General features: G+C 35.0%; 1 protein-coding gene across 1 annotated transcript; it reads left to right on the forward strand.

Annotated features, from left to right (window-relative positions):
• The first annotated feature begins 876 nt into the window (after positions 1 to 876).
• LOC113409743 (uncharacterized) lies at positions 877 to 16340 on the forward strand. The gene is made up of 6 exons (XM_087966580.1): positions 877 to 1001; positions 4090 to 4272; positions 7048 to 7287; positions 12026 to 12163; positions 13173 to 13292; positions 13878 to 16340. Exons 1-6 carry the CDS (start codon positions 917 to 919, stop codon positions 14066 to 14068), a joined length of 957 nt encoding a protein of 318 aa, XP_087822706.1. The 5' UTR covers positions 877 to 916; the 3' UTR covers positions 14069 to 16340.
• Positions 16341 to 17248: the final 908 nt, after the last annotated feature.

Genomic DNA, 17248 nt, shown 5'->3' on the forward strand with positions numbered 1-17248 from the left:
CAAATAGTCACTGCCTGAGGCAATCACTAAGCAAGTTCTATCTCTACAAACTAGCCATTATTTTTGATCTCAGCTTGTTAGGTTACTAAAGTACAGTACATTAATTTTAATATTTAATATAAGAAATACTCTTTCACTTGTAGAAGTGAATGGGTATATATGAATTTCACTTATAGAAGTTATATGATGTTTACCATCTTCCTTGGCCATGATTCATACTAGCTGGAGATGATAAGCAATTGGGGACTCACCATTTCTAGAAGATTACAGATTTCAGCTGTGACTTGTAATATTGTTTATAAATAACAAGTCTTGGTGCATTTTAAGCTTTCCCTGTTGCTTCTCTTTCTATAGAAGCGAAACAAAAACATCAGTTCTCCTTAATGCTCAGAATATATTGGCTAAGCTTATATACAATACAATATGGATAAGTATAATAGAATTTTACAATTTTGTTTCAAAACACAGTGTTTGCATTAGCTTGGTTCACTATTTCTGGATATTTAATGGATGATGCTTTTTTTAAAGAAAATCTGTCATTATTCACTTCATATATTTAAGAAAAGACTTAAAAACAGGAAACTGGTGTAACGTCAGCATTTGCTTTGATTTTTTTTCTTAGCTTTGACCTGTAGGCTAAGATGGTCTTGCTTAGATTACTATTTCATCTCATCTTCTGAATTTACTCTTACACACCCCACTTCCTGCGTATATGGCCATTGAAATAGATCATCTTGCTAATGTGGCTATAGCATGAGTTCAGTCAACCAAACAACCTTCCATTCTATTTTGATTCTACATTAATCTTGAATCCTTCCAGTATTCGTTCTTTTTTTTATTTCATTTTTTGTTACTGCTTCTGACATCATATCCTGAGTAGTACATTGGTTTAACAGCAAAGCTAGATCTTCTCAGCATGCAGTGCAAGAAGATGTTTAAAATGGATTTCAGTTTTTCATTTACCCTGCCATGCATGTTGATGATCCTGACCATTATTAGTGGTAAGTCAAACTTTATTTTATAAAATTAGCATGATAGGCAGCTGAATGGAAATGGAAATTTTGTACAGACCCTTATCCCTTTTTTAAAGGTGTCAATAAATCTCAGCAAAATCTTGGTGTCATCATCATCAAAGCATCAAAAGGGGTAATTAAGTCTACTTTTTGAACTACATTTATCATGTCTTTTTGCTTACTGCATTTATAATAAAAATAAAACTGATTGAAGGGCTTTGCACATAATTCAGTGGGTAAAATGGGAAGTTAAGCACCAATAATTCTTAGGCTTCCTTTTTTCTTAATATGTCCTTGAGTAAATGATTCAATATTCTAAGAAAAATAATCGCAAATCACTTAGGCCAGTTGTATATAATTTTGAAAATAGATTTCAAGGTTTTATCATACTGATTTTTTTTATTTGAAACACCAAATCCATTTACATGTTCATTCATGATTCCAGAATCAGTGAATATATATTATAAAGAATATTACAAATTCAGATATATATGTACTGGTCATGTCCTTTTTAATATTTTTATTAAATAATGGAAGTTATTTCTCTTACTGGTTATATATGTGTTAGTGAATTGTGAACAAACAGTTCCTAATTTTTGAAGCCACTGAATCAACCAATATAATTATATACACCTGTATTCATTATAAATGACAATATAAGGCATATTTAATTATGCAGACAAATAATATATTTAAAATTTTAAATATTTACTCAAGTAAGAGTGATATATAAATTGTAGTTTTGTTTTAGTAACACATTAGCAAGTATTCTAATTTAAATTTGAGATCTGTGTACTCATCTGCTTCATTTTATTCAAATTTTCAGGTAGATAGAAAGATAGATAATATAGATGAATAAATATAGAATAGGATTTACTCTCAACTATGATCACATCAAATTGAGCTTTATAAGTAAACCAACCACGTAATTATAGCATTTGTGAAGTTCCTTAAACAGTTACCTGCTGTTTCTCTGGACTTTGATGAGGTAAACATGTGAGCTAAGAAAAGCACTATGAAGACACTTTAAAACTGTTCCAAAAATAATAAGGTTCTTTTATATTAGCAATCACAATGATTCTTCTTTTCTCCACTGCCAATTTGTATGATATAAAGACAGATAAGTTGTGGTTTTTTTTATAGCAAGCTTAAAACCTCAGGATATCCTCGACTATCTGGGATTATCCTTTGATGTTGATAATTTTAACCTATCAGGATTTTAACTATGTTATATAATGCGACTTTAGTTTTGATGACTAAAATCATTTGGAATGATTATAGAACCCAAGCAGCCGAGAAGAGGTTTTAATGGAATACTTTGGCTAACTAAGAACTGATACTTTAATTCAGTTGGTTGTGAATATAGTAGTTGATTGAAAGATGTTGACAGATTATGTATTGAGTATGTTTCACCTACAATATTTGCTTGAGAATTAGATTAAAATAGATTATGCATATATTTCATTAATATGTGTGTGTGTGTCTGTGTGTCTCTGTATGTATTATATGAATTGTGAAGTGAAAAATGAAGATTTTGAGGTCTAGGCATTAATAAATTTTAATTTACCATAAAATACTATTTCATATTTATTGTACTTCTCAAAGTAAGTTTAAAAAAGGTTGGAAATTAATTTATTTTATGAAATGTGTTTGTCCCCCCCATCTCGATTTGAAGTGAATCTGGGTGGATTACAATATTAAAAGCAATAAATCCTTACAAGATAAATATTTCTAAGAACAATAAAAATACAATTACAATCCAAAGTAAAGGATTCCACAAAAGTTGGAAGAGAGTAGGATGCATGGGAGGAGCGGTGTTGGGATCTTCTCTTAAATCATCAGTGATACTCCCCTGTTGGTTCCCCAAGACAGCTAGCAGAGTCAGGTCTTCAGAACCTTATGGATGGTCAGAAGGGTTGGAGCCAATCTTACCTCATGAGCCAAGATGTTCCAAAGGGCAAAGAATGCTCTTCTGCACCCAGCCAAAATTTCCCAACAGATGCCCTCTGTCAGCATGGGTGGGGTCAATCCATTGGGTCAGACAGTTTCTTAAGCAAGCTGGACTCATGTGATGAAGGGCTTTAAAAGTAATAATCAATGGAGTAACATGGGCCACCCTAGGGCCCCCAAGATAGAACACTCTGCACCACTGCACTCTGCACCAGTTGTAGCTTCCAAACACTCTTCAAGTCCCATGTAGAGTGCATTGCTGTAGTCCAAACATGAGAATGTGAAATGCTCACATTCTTGATCATTTCAAGAATGAAATGATCTTGAGTGAAAAATCTTTGTTCTAAAAACGAGCAGATGAAACAAAATTGTGATATATGAGAACCAATTTGTAATAGTGGTTAAGGTACCAAACTAGAAAGCAGCAGACTATAAGTTCAAGTCCCACTTAGCCATAAAAGCCAGTTGGGTTATTTTGGGCCAGTCTTTCTCAATCCAACCTACCTCACTGGGTTTTGTTATGGGGAAAACAGGAAGAGGAAGGTGCATTGGAAGTTTGTCGCTTTGTGTTATTTATAAAAATAATAAAGGTGGGATACAAATAAATAAGTAGGTAAGTAAACCAACCAACCAACCAATGAATCATATTTAAACATACATTATTTTAGGACTTAATTAATATTATATTATTGTCTATGGTTATTAGATGAATCTTTTTTGTAAGTTTATTCTTTAATCCTGTTATATTATTTTAATCATTATAACATTTATATTATATTCACTATTTTTTATGTTGGTGATGTAGTCTCAGCCTTCCATCCTTCTGAGGTGGGTAAAATGAGGACCCAAAATGTTGGGGCAATATGCTGATTCGGTAAACCGCTTAGAGGGGGCTGTAAAGCACTATAAAGTGGTATATAAGTCTAAGTGCTATTGCTATTGCTATTTTTTCTTGCCTTTCATTTTTATTCCCAAATGCAATACCACTCTTTCAATCAGTCAATTAATATACTTGTCTCTATACCAAGGTTTTCTCTGTTTTACCATTATAAACCCAAATACATATAAAATCCACTATACCATAATAGTTCAATAATGAATGGGTTTTGTTTTGTTTTTATAATAGGCAAGACTTCTGCTGCCAATAATTTAACTTCTCAGAATAATATCTCAGAAATACAAGTATCACAGTACGATCAACCAGGGAAAGGAGACACAAACTGTGTACACCCCTGTGACAAAGTGATGTGTTTGAAGGATGACGAAAGAAAGTGCCTTGGAAATGAGACTTCCTTTCTTTGTGTATGTGGTAAGTATTTTGATTTTGGGGTCAACAATGGCAAAATATAAGAACTTCATCGCAATTCCTAATGCATTATATGTATTGATGTCTTAAATTTGTTTACTTTAGTTAAGCATCTAATCGTAAGCCGTAGTCTGCAGTTAAATGAACCTGAGTTTAACACAGTGGAGCCTAAAGGCCATAGCACAGAGAACATATTTTGTATTCAACTGACATTCATCATCACCTCAGGTGGCACATTATTATGATCATCAGTCACAACTTCAACTATCTTTATGTTCACCTACCAGATGCCATATAGACATACTAAATAATGATTGGAGTGTATTACTGACATTTCACATTATTGGTTTACCATGAACCTAAAATAATTTTGACTGAAATTAAAAATATATAGCTCATCCTAGAACAATTATGGGAGTTTGTCATCTTAGTCACTGACTAACAAGGAACAGAAATGTTTTAGTCATTTTGCATTACAACAAAAAAAGATTCATTTGACAGTGAGATGGAGGGCAATGAACATAAATTAATGAATGAATGAATAAATAAATAAATAAAATATTGTTTTGCACAAATCAACAGATTTAGAACAATGAAAATGCTCTTTACTCATGCTGAATTTATGAGCACACTATTTCTCTTCCAACTTTCTGAATGCATAGGTCCAGCCCTGGATTATTAAAAATGATGATGCTTCTTTCTTTAATTCAAATATCACCCCCATAAAATTGCAGTCTTCTTTCTCTAACCAACCACACACTTGTATTTTTCAATGTTTTCTGTTTTTTTTTTAATTTTGTGCAGGAATAGGTATAGAACAAAGGTCTATCTTATTTACTAAACAAAACTAACCCTGTACAAGAGCCTTTTTGTCAAAAGTATTCCTATGACAAGTGAGACAAAGAAGTACTTGAACAAATTCCTCAGGCATCTGGGAAACAGGCTGTGAAAAGAGGGGGCTTTTTATTCAAAACACCTTCTCTTCTGTTTCTGCTTACATAGTTAAAAATCCCCAGGCCATACCTTTGATTATTATATTTGAATGATGGGGTTCATTTCTTATGTCTCCCTAGTCTTGGCAATAATATTTTTATCCATTTGTTCTATAAATATTTTATATACATTTCCTCATAATGTTGCCTTTATTCATTTTGAGCCCATATCGATACAGTTCAATTCATCTTTAGTTTCTCTATCATGGATTTCTTTCTGTCCTGGAACAATTTCTGCCCTGTACACAATCCAGTACGTCTCACTGAATATGTGGTTGATGGAAGAGTTAGGGTGATCTGTCCAGCTCTCCTTGGCCACTTCAAGCTGCTGCAGTCACTAGACCCTTCTGTGCAGTTGCTGGCCATTGCCTCCTATATTCACTTGGGCTTTATGTACAGATGAACTGGGACATCTGGCTTCTGAACCATCCACCTACAGTATGTAATGCCTGTCCAGGCTTCTTGTATACATAGATTTAGTGCTGTTTTGAGGAAGTTCTACACCTGAGCTCTGCAATAATCAGTTTAAACCAGGAAAGGCAGCCGGGTTCTATCACGAATGAGTGCTTTAGTTTTGTATTACTTCTGTTGACAAGGTGTTTCCTGTGGCCATGCTTTTACTATATTTATTATTTTGCTGGCGTGTGTGTCTTTTGTGCCAGTTTAACCTGTTATTCCTAAATGCAGGATGGAAATTTGCTGGCAGGAAAAGTCATTTGCTGGCAGCCCTGCCATTCTCTGGCAATCAAGAATAGAATTCCCTCATTATTGATCTTTTCCTCCTGCTTCAGCACATGCTCTACCTTTATGTCTCTTGACTCTGTTTACAGTCACAGCCAGGAAGGAGGCAGGAAGGGAACATCCAGAGGCATCTCACAAGACTTCCTTCTTGTCTTTGACCTGTCTGTCAGGCTATTTCTGAACATGGGTCTATTGCGTTTTTTGAAGAACTGCTAGCTTGTGTCCAAAAATAGCCTGGCTGACAAGTCAGAGATGCAGAGAACAGATGCAGGTGAAGTAGGAAGAGTATCACACACTTCAGTTTCCTCAACAGTGTCACCCTTGTAATACTCAGTTCTCCACAAAAGTGGCCAGGGGAAAGCATAAAAACCAGTTTCCACACACCTCTCATTCCCCATCTCCATTCCAATCTTTTTTCAGTACCTCATTGTATTTGTTTTCAGGGGGAGGCAACACTGGTCACTTAATTTAAAAATGAATGAAATGGTGTTTAGGAGCCATAGTGCTGTGGCTTCAAGTGAGCCAGGATGAGATAGGAAATTCTCATCAACTAGAAACTCCTTATATCACAGATCAAATAAAATGCTGCAGAATTGTTCTGAATTTGGTAAAGCTAAGGAAACCCATGACTAGGGGAATGTTCAGTGTGGAGGGAACTTTATTACCCTTCTCTTCAGTGTTAATATATGAGCTATGGCCATTTCAAGAATGTCACAGATATCATTTTAGGCAAAAGTATTATTTAAAAAACTCAATTCCATTTTGTATATTTTGCCATTTGGCTGAGGTTCAACTACCACTAATGTTAGCGAGTCACTGTGCACCTTTTTCGATATAAAAATGAAACGTGATAAGGTTTTTGTTGGAATATAAGCTTGTTATTTGTAAAACTAACCAGGTCAAAGTTCTGATATATTTTCCTATGAACATAAAAACAGATTTCTACTTATTTTATTATATTTTATTTTCTATATTTGACACAACATTATTGTCATAACCTATTTAATTCTTGTCTCCCTCTGATTGTTGATATCTCACCATTTAGATCTGCTTCCAGCTGTTCACATTCATTGTCTGGCTAATGGAAAAATCAGCCTGTCCTGTGAAATAGGTGGCCAGTTCAATGATAATGTTCACTGGACTCTGAATGGAAATCCCGTAAGTGATGCCTGCATCACGGATAATGGCACTAAAATTATTTTGGAAAAAGGTAAACGTGGCAAGTTCGTTTGCCAAAGAGGAAACCACTGTAAGAGTTCTCCTGTTGAAATGACATGTGAGAATGGTAAGTTATAGTTTATCTAACTTTACTTATTGGAGTTCAAAATGGTATATGGATAAACTAGTTCTATACCTGTGCTTCGGTACAAAACTATGTGATAGGGCTTAGTTTTGGGGGAGGAAAATAAGGGGGAAAAATTATGCCACTGCCGACCAGCATCCATCAGTATTCATCTGGCTAGCATTGTGTCAGTGTGTGAGAGAGTTGAGGGCTGTTTGGAAACTGAAGCAGTATTTGCTGTGTGAGCAAGGAGCCTGGGCGTGGCTTAGCTCAATTGTTCTGTACTAAGTTGCTTGGTGCTGTGAAACTAAAGCTGAAACTGAAACTCCTCTCCTTTGCTTGTGTTTTGCATTTCGAACAGATTTCTTTTCAGGTGGGGAGGGGGAGTAGAACTCCTTAGAATCAAAGCATGTTAATAATAATATACAAAATACCAATGCTCTGATAGTCATTTTGAAAAATCCTTTCTTAGTGAGCACCTAGAAGCCAAGAGGAACATATGTGCCAAATTTCAAGTTTGTAGGCTTTACAGTTCTGGATAGTGGTGGGATTCAAATTTTTTTACTACTGGTTCTGTGGGTTTTTTACTACTGGTTCTTGGTGGGCAGGGCAGGGGAAGGATACTGTAAAATCTCCAGTCAGAGGTGGTATTTGCTAGGTCTCCGAACTACTCAAAATTTCTGTTATCGGTTCTCCAGAACTGGTCAGAACCTGCTGAATACCACTTCTGGTTCTGGAGATTGATGATGCATCAATGGTATTTTGCTTTTATATAGAGAGATATATAGATAAGCAGATTGTACTTCCCTATGTATCCTTAATTTAATCTGGCCAGCTGAAAATTGTTTATCAAATCATTTTCCCTTTTCTCCTCCTCATTAGTGTGAAACTACAGCTCTTGTTTAGGTACTGTAGATGATTAGGCAAACTCCTTCCTTTTTCTCATATTTTAATCTTCCTGATTATTTTCGCAAATACCATTTCAGTGAAAACGCCAAGCAGCACAAGTGATGAAATGGTAGCACTTGTGATTGATGGGGAACAATTGTTTTAATATAAGCATATACACAAATATATTCAATGCTGATGCAAATTAAATGCACCCATGAGATGTGATTATGCCAGAGTGAGGATCTAATCTTACCACCAGCAATCTGTGTACCCTAACCCTTAACACTGAATCTGGCTACTGTAGTTTCTGCATCTGTATTTATTTTCTAGAGTCCTAGTTTGAAAAGGGGAGTCAAAGATAGATAAATACTACATCAATGGCTCTTTGGATCTGATGTGGATATGAGCATAGCAATTTGATTAGGTGTCATGGTCCTCAAATGCACAGAAACACCAACACCACTCTATTCTCAAAATATTATAGAGCAATGGCTATGCACACACTTTGCATATGGAGGGCTTCAGGTTTAATCTCTGAGAACTTTAAGAAACTTTAAGAAAAGCTGAACTTTAAGAAAAGCTGGAGGAAAAAGATCTAAGACAGGAGTTGGTCAACTGATGTAGATTAAGCAAGCCAGCTAAATCAAAGGTCTTGTTTAGTATAAGGCAACTTTCTGTATTCCTATATCAGAATACATATTCCAAAACCTGAAAATTATGGATAGTTGAAAAGATAATAATTATGTATAATTCAGGCAAAATAATTTACTTTTTGTTGGTATATTCTAGACAAGAGAAGAAATTAAATAGCTAACAATGCCCATACTCCCCTCCCACCGCATAAAACCATCTCTAGTTTTAGCATGTGAACTCACTGATTGCTTTGAAACTGCATTTTTCAACAATTATAATAGAAACTTTAACCTTAGACTGTCTACTATTGACCTCACCTGTTTCCTAAGAGGTCTGTAGGGAGGTCTGTGCATAAATGCACCAACGTGCCTACCGTCCCTGTCCTATTGTTTCTTTTTATTTTTCTTCTATGTATGCATTTCATGTATTCATAACTGTATTTATACTTATACCTGTTATCTTATAATCACTTGATAAATAAATAAATAAGTAAGTAAGTAAGTAAGTAAGTAAGATACCTGGCTGTTAATGCAAATACACAAACAAAGTAGGTCTGGAGTGGTCTAATGGTTAAGCCTGCCAACTGTCTTTGGACCATTCCCACTCTCCCAGCCCAACCTACATCACAGGGTTTTTGTAGTATAGAAAATAGGAAGAAGAAGGAAGAAGGACTATATCCATGTTCACCATCTTTAGTTATGTATAAAAATAGTTAAAAATAGATAAAAACAAAATAAATAAACTGTATTTGATAGTACAGTTAGATTATTCAGCCTTATCCTAACATCACTTCTGTGTTCAGATTGGGCTATATTTGAACTAACATTCAGCAATTCCTATAGTTTATGCTGTATCACTATTGCAAGGTGCAAAGGAGCATAAAGAATTATCTCTGAGGGGATTGTGCACCTGTTACTGAATCATAAATATCAAAGCCACACAAAACTATTTGCAGATAGCAACTCTGACAACACACTGACAGAGATTAATCTAAATAATTAAGAGGATCAATGAATTAATAATACCAACTTTATGCTTAATTGTTTACATTATTAAACTTTAGTCTTTTATAGGATGTAAACATTAAAGTAGAAAATATTTTGTCTAACTATGTTTCTGCAACTGCTAATATTGGCAGACATTTTATAAAAATAGTATGTTAAAATCAAGGAAATTGTATTAGCCTACTAAAGAAAATAATCTGCCCTAATGCATATAAGCATACACACACACATATTCTTCCTACTGTTAATCTTAGAAGACAAAGTTTATTTCATGACTGCAAGTTTCCTCTAGCCTTCTCTGTCTCAGCTCCCAGTGGACTGCCTTGCCAGAAGAGTGACAGATCATCCCTGCCTGATTACTTGCCAAGAGTTTCTTGTTCAAATTAAGAAGTTTCCTTTTCGTCCCTTTTTAATGAACCAAAAGTGACACTAAGATTATATTGAGAAACCAACTGACTCGTAGTTACTTTTGCCATTTTTTCCCTCAATCAAATTATCATAGATTCACACGACACACTGAAATGGTTTTAGACAGCATGCTAAATTGGAAAATTGGTGCGAAAGCAGGGGTTTAGTGAGCTGTAGAAAGAGAGTCTAATTGGGCCTTTGTGTCTAATTCAGTGGAAGATACTGGTGCAACATTTGCTAACTTGCAAGTAGCAGCTTCTGTGGGAAAAAAGAATACTCCAAACTGCTGCAGAAAAGGAAAATTTTATAGTCTTTCCATGTAGAGCAGATTGTAATCAGCTATGTTATGTTATTTTCATTTATTACTGTAAATAAAATTACCATAAATTATTGCAAATAGAAAGGAAAAGAAAAGAAAGAAAAACTTATAAAAGGACAACTCTTATAAATAAAATAAAAATTAGCCCTATGGATTAAGCATATAAATTAGAATATGCAATCCAAATCTCTAAAAAAAATTGTGCAGGTAGATGTCAAGCAGTTCAATGCTTACTCAGCTGTATAAAAAGTTAGCTTGCTTATTTATTTAATTTACTGTCTGACTCTCAACATCTCTGGGTGGTTCACAAATGCAAACATTAAAAAAATACAGTAAAATACAAACATAAAGAAAAAATGATAGCAAAGAGGACACAAACAGACAGGAGTGGAATCCTCCTCCCCAAAGATCCATACTTCAAGTGGGGATAAAATTGAGAAGAACTGAGATCACTTCTAGATGATTAAAATATGGAGGAGGGCAGTCACAAAAGGAATATTCATTTCCATCATTCTCTAGTTTTCAAACAATTCACATATAATGCAAAAACACAGAAAAATCTAAAAAAAGCAGTGAGTTTCCGGAATAAAATTAAAATGTAAAATAAAGGGAGTTGATATAACACATGATTATATTATAACAAATATATATTTGTTGCCTGTACTTCATAGTTATAGATTTTCATTTAATTTATTTAAATTACATTTAATAAAAATTGTTTTGAAAATAATAGCACCTATTTAGGATGAAATTGATAGATTTGACTACATTGTCAGTCTTTTTCTGAATAAGTAGTTACAGTCCAGAATTCCTTTAAAAAACTTGGTCTGTGTATATTAATTCATATATTTTATCCTGGCTTCTAGTTGTTAAATCACCACCCAGAGTCCTTCTTTGGGAGAGATGGTTGGTTCAGAAATGTGAAAAATAAAATAAAATAATAAATAAACTGACCTCAGCATTGTGGAATTTGATATGAAAAGATATGTAGCACTAATTTTATTTAAGGCATAAGAGACACATGCTTTGTGAATCTTTTTCATTTTATCATATTTCGGTGTATATATTTAAACATTAAAAAATAAAACTCTGCCTTTTTTAATGTCAAGATGCATCTGACATCAGCTCTAGTTCTGATTTCTAATTTCGTCAACTTTGTCAACTGCTGAAGGCCATCTGTTAGATCGGGTAGATCGGTTCCCGCAGAGACGCGAGACCAAGTGTACATTCAGCTCTTTATTTCAGTGTTAAGACCTGTACAAGATCTTGGAGCCGCGGCAGCCCTTCATATAGGGATTGCTCGCGGCTCGGCGGCCAATGACAGCGCTTTGAATCTCCCGCGATCGACTCGGCCAATCGTGGTTGATTCTTAGCGCGCCAATCACGGCCGTTCAGGTGACCAATCGGGTTGCGGTCCGTGTGGACCAATCAGAATTCAGTCTTTGGAGAATGCTAATATAGAACACCATCTCTTTCTTCCTACCAGGGGATCTGCTGCAGCATCCATTCTTCCTGTATGTCCTAACAGCCTGTGGAGGTGGAGCAGTTTTACTAGCCGTCACAGCCTCATTGATCACATGCTGCTGTATGAAAACCAAGCACAACTTTGTTCGAGTGCCTGTGGGTGAGTATTGCCTTTTCTCTTTGGGTAGTGTGTCATAATGCAGCCCATCTATGCTTACTTAACAACAAGTATTTAAACAAAATCATGAAGAAAATCAGAAAAAAGACAATAGAGGGAAAGAGTTTTTTCCATTTATATTTATTATTAAGAACTTGCTTTGGGCGAATTGGCAAATAATTAGCAGATATTTTTGTGGAAGATACCTCTATTTTTGGTAAATGCTGCTGAACACATGTTGTTTACTTTCTCAGGCCACTTACCAAGCTGAGTATTGTAAGCATAGCATCCTCCACAGCATTCACCAAAGGATGACCTTCATCAAAGCAGTTGACAAGTAGTCTGGAAGAGGTTCCAGGCCATGCAGTCTCAATGTGCCCATATTTGCCAAAGTTGCTCAGACTTTGTCCCGAAGACCCCTGGCAGCACATGTTAAGTGGCTTTTGACTGTGAATCACATAATGGTGGTTAAAGTCATTCTTTGTTGATGGATCTTGGTTAGCTTCATAGAACAAGCATTCTTGTCCAAGGGCACTCAGGACCTTTTGCCAAAAATAGAGGGGGGAAAAAATCTTCTCAACTCTCTTCTGTGATGTAGCATAATGCTATGGGAAAAGCATATCTGGGCTCTGAAACAGAGTGATGTGTAAGACTATAGTCACACTGTTTCACTCTTAGAAACAGAGACACTATTTTGCTTCACAAAACAGCTCCGGGGACGTTCATTTGAATCTTCATCAGCTCAAAACATCCCTCAAAGCTTCACTAAATCCTAATATATAAAATACATACAGATCTTGATGTTATAAGCCATAAGGGTTGCCTTGCAGAGTAATAGACGGCAAACAAATGTAATAAATAAATAAGACAACAATATGACAGTCATAAAGCCCATTAGGGCTTCTTTCCAGATAAGAAGGGTATAGGACTGAAGCATATCTCTGTTCCACATTAAGAATGAAAGAACACACATGAATTGCAATGTTCAAGTTTTGACTGTGCTTTTCTACAGAAGACGAAAAGGATGAGGGCATAACCATGTCTGCCATTTCTAGTGAAAGACCAAATCCTCCTCCTAATGGAGACCATTGTGAAGTTACAGATGTCCTTGTTGATAGTACCCCCAACACTAGTAAGTACAGAGACATGAGTGTTGTTATTATACAACAGAAAATAAATGTATCTGTGTTGTTCTAAAAGCTGTTTTCCCTATTATCTACTTTGGCATGGAGATGAACTACATCTCTTTCCAGTATCTTTTGAAATAAGCCATCTTTTGCACTTATTGCAAGTGCAATAAGAAATCTTGGAACAGTTTCTATGTAGCGATTGTTCTATTTGTACATGTATTGTTTTAAGCAATTGTTTATATAAAGCATACTTGCTAAAATGGATCTCATGTCCCAGAATTCCTTGTCAAATGCTTACTCACAACATCAAGTCAAGTAAAACTGATTTTCTTTGTTAATAAAAACAGTTATATATAACCTATGATTTCCTGAAGACTTCCTCAAATAAATGGAGCTTAAATAATCCATAAACAGCTTCACAAGAAATAAGCACATTTAAGTTCAAGAATTTGGTTCTTGTGTTTTAATGTTAGTGTCATTTACAAGAATGAAAAGCAAGATAAGATGAACATTTGATTAAATATTTAAGCAAATGTACACAATGCTAAATTATATACTTTATGAATTTTTCTGACATTCTTTTAAAGGTGCACAAATCTGTGAAACTTTCAAACCAGACCTCAAGGAGAATCCAAATCCTTCAGTGGGACCTGACGTGAAATCAGAATGCAGAAGAGAGGAGAAAGTGGGGACAGAAACAGAGTTCCAAGAGGACACGATTGACAATGCAGCTCAGGAAGTTATAGATGTCTGTTTTCCTGATCCTATTGATGCTTGATCCAATGTGCTCTTTTTGTCTTCTCCAAGTCTGGGGAACTGGGGCTTCTTCATTCCAAGCTTTCTCAGAATAGTATAACATCCTTTATAAATTACTTGCCTGCTAATATCATAAGCCTACAAGCCATTTAAAATCAGCCCCAAGTGTGTTTTCTGCTGTGTTCCTATTCCTAAGGGCATTTATAGAAATGATATAGATATGAGAAATCTAAGTATCAGATACCCTTCTCCCCAAATTGGAATAATTTCCCTTCCAAGTCAATGTTTGGCTTTCAATCTCCAAGATTCCTGTTTCATCTTAAGGAGACATACAAATGATGAAATTCTTTTGAAGAATTCTAGCTCTTTTTACACTGAAATCAGAATCAATAATTCTGTAGAAAATTTTAAGCTTCCCTGCTGAAATGTTTAGCTGTAGCAGATTTTTGTGATTAAACATAATGTCTATTTATTTCTGTGCTAAGTGTTTACATGAACCAAAACTGGTTCTTGAACCATCAAATCTAGGGGTTAGCAGCAGGCTCATTAAGCTACACAGGATGTTCTCAAACTGCCTATGACATTTTGGGTCTTCTGCAACTCTTTCAACAGCAGACCATACACTAATGTTTGGGATCCAGAGATTTGCCTCATCCCAGAATCGTCTGAATTATGAACAAAACCCCTTTCACCACATTTTTATAATGCTGAGAGTGAGGATTCTAATCATATATTTCTCTTGGACATTTGAAGAGAATTATGCAAAAGTATTTTTCTATACATACTCTAGTTCTTCATGTGTGACTAACAGGTAGAGAATAACAGAACATTTCCCTGATCACCATTTTTGCCGATGATATCATCTTAAATCCAGTTTTTCAGCAACATTTTCATAATTTTCTCATCTTTATTTAAGATGTGCTTTGTGTTTATTTTAAAAATAAAGAATAGGTATATTTTGAGTTTATCTGTCTTGTGAATCTTGTTGAATGTGAAAAAAGTTTATAGAAGGTGTCCTACTGTGGAACTTTGTGAACAAGTTTATATAAGAAGATAAGACTTCTAGTTACAATAGCTATCGGTACAAACAGCTTAAAGGAACAGTGCTTCATGCTTCTAAAACCATCCTCCATTTTCTGAAGGACGAAACCAAGAGAAGTGATTGTCCCCATATTGTCTTGTGTATTTTCTGTAAATGTCAGATGAACCACTGTGGGAACTATGATGCTGAACATGCTATTGGGTAAATCAGCAACAATTTTATGCTGATCTTGCCATAAGGAAAAAAAAAGAATAAAGCTTTTATTTTTTTTAAAATGACATAGGCCTTAATTTTATGAGAAATTGAATCTAAAAACTCTTCCTTTCAGGGAAGAAAAATGTTCCAACAGCTTGGTCTGCTATCAAAAATAAATACAGTTTGCAGGAGTGTATACTATAATATGAATTGGATGTATCCAGTACACTTAAAAAAAGAAAACAAGCAAACAATTTGGTGATGACAAATACAGCTTTGGCATCTGTTAAAACCACCATTTAAAGTATCATACTCTGAAAGATTTTAAGAATAATAAACAAGAGGCAGAGATAAAGCTGTTTTTTCTTCTTCTACTTTATTGTCATCCAAGCCTTGTTTATGCTTTTTCTTTTCAGAGAAACATGGTATATAAACATGGCATATAATAATAGTTACTTTGTTTGCAAAGTTTATTGACCACTTGCATATAGTTTATATGTATATATGTATTTTTCATCTTCCTAAAGGCTTTAAGGTAGATTTGGCCAGGCTCATTGGGAATTATACAATTGTTGTTGCTAGTTGCGAAGTCGTGTCTGACCCATCGCAGCCCCATACAATTAATACAATTAAATATTGTGTTACAATATTAATACAATGTACATTAATACATTAATACAATGTATTAGTACTCTTAATACAATTAAGAGTAGCAATTAGGAAAAAGTACCTAAATCAAAATGAAAGTATTCTGGTGATAGGCATTTTTAGAGGAACCCTTTGGACAATAAAACAGACACTTCCTGCTTTTGAATGAGGAGCGTCTTTACTACACCAAGGAAGATGCAAAGAAAACGCAGGCATGAGGAAGCTGTGTATATTCTGCTGAATAGCTAGAGCTTGCTGCTTTGCTTAATTCCCTCCCCCCCTTTATATTGCAATAATACAATGTCTGAAAAATAATTCACCTGTAATGCTTTGAGCTGTATTCACACTGTGGTGATTTTTTTATGATGCTGTCCTTCACTAATAAAGAGGTTGTTTTATATACCTAGAACGAGGAGTTGGATTCTTTGTATTAACCACTTATTTTTCAACATTGGCTAAAATTCTTACCTCACAGCATATTCAGCAATCTTGACATTTTTCTAAACCAGGAGTCACCTTTATCCTCCAGCAACCCAAAGCTGGTTCTCTTGCCAGTCTAATTTTACTATTCCATTTCCCAGAGAAGAGAAAAAATCCTGAGGGTTATGTACAAACAACAATCCTATTCATACTTATTCCCTGTTATTATACGTGTGAACATTAAATTCTATCTTCCATCTGGAAATTCCTTCCACTAATTATTTTGCTACAAACGTTACAAGGCAGATTGAGTTAAAAGAGTCTTGACATCACCCAGGAACTGGCGATGGACTTGAATTTGGATCCTTTCAGTCCTAGTCTTACCTTACCTACTCCACACTAACTTTCATTGTTAAGTACACTGGCACCAAATTTATTTTAAAATAAGGGGAGACACTGATCTTTAATTCTTTGCTTCTTCACTTTAACTGGCAGCATGGTACTACCTGCTCAATAAATGAATCAGAAGCTAAATGCATACATGTATAAAACTGATTGCGCCATGATTAATCTTCAGGATTGGCTTCATGAAACAGCCTTAAGTTATCATTAACTGTCCTAGTGTTAAAGCTTACATTATTCTACCACAGCTTCATAATGTTTAAAACTGTCCTGCTTCATCACTTCTTACTTTGAAGAGGAAATCAGGTGATTGATTATGCATAATTGTAGATATAGGAATGGGACTTTGGAAAAGTGTAGGCATGCCCTCTTTCTTCTGCCTGTACTGTCCTTCTTCATGGTGGCAGCAGGCACTTAGGTCCAGGTCACCGTCAGTATGTTTTTATGGGAAGAGGAACTGCCTATAATCTTGAAAAAGGCTGACCTATGCCCCAT

Source organism: Notechis scutatus, chromosome 5, assembly GCF_049901735.1.
Source record: "Notechis scutatus isolate UNSWTSFEM ecotype Mainland chromosome 5, rNotScu1.2, whole genome shotgun sequence".
NCBI classification, from domain to species: Eukaryota; Metazoa; Chordata; class Lepidosauria; order Squamata; family Elapidae; genus Notechis; species Notechis scutatus.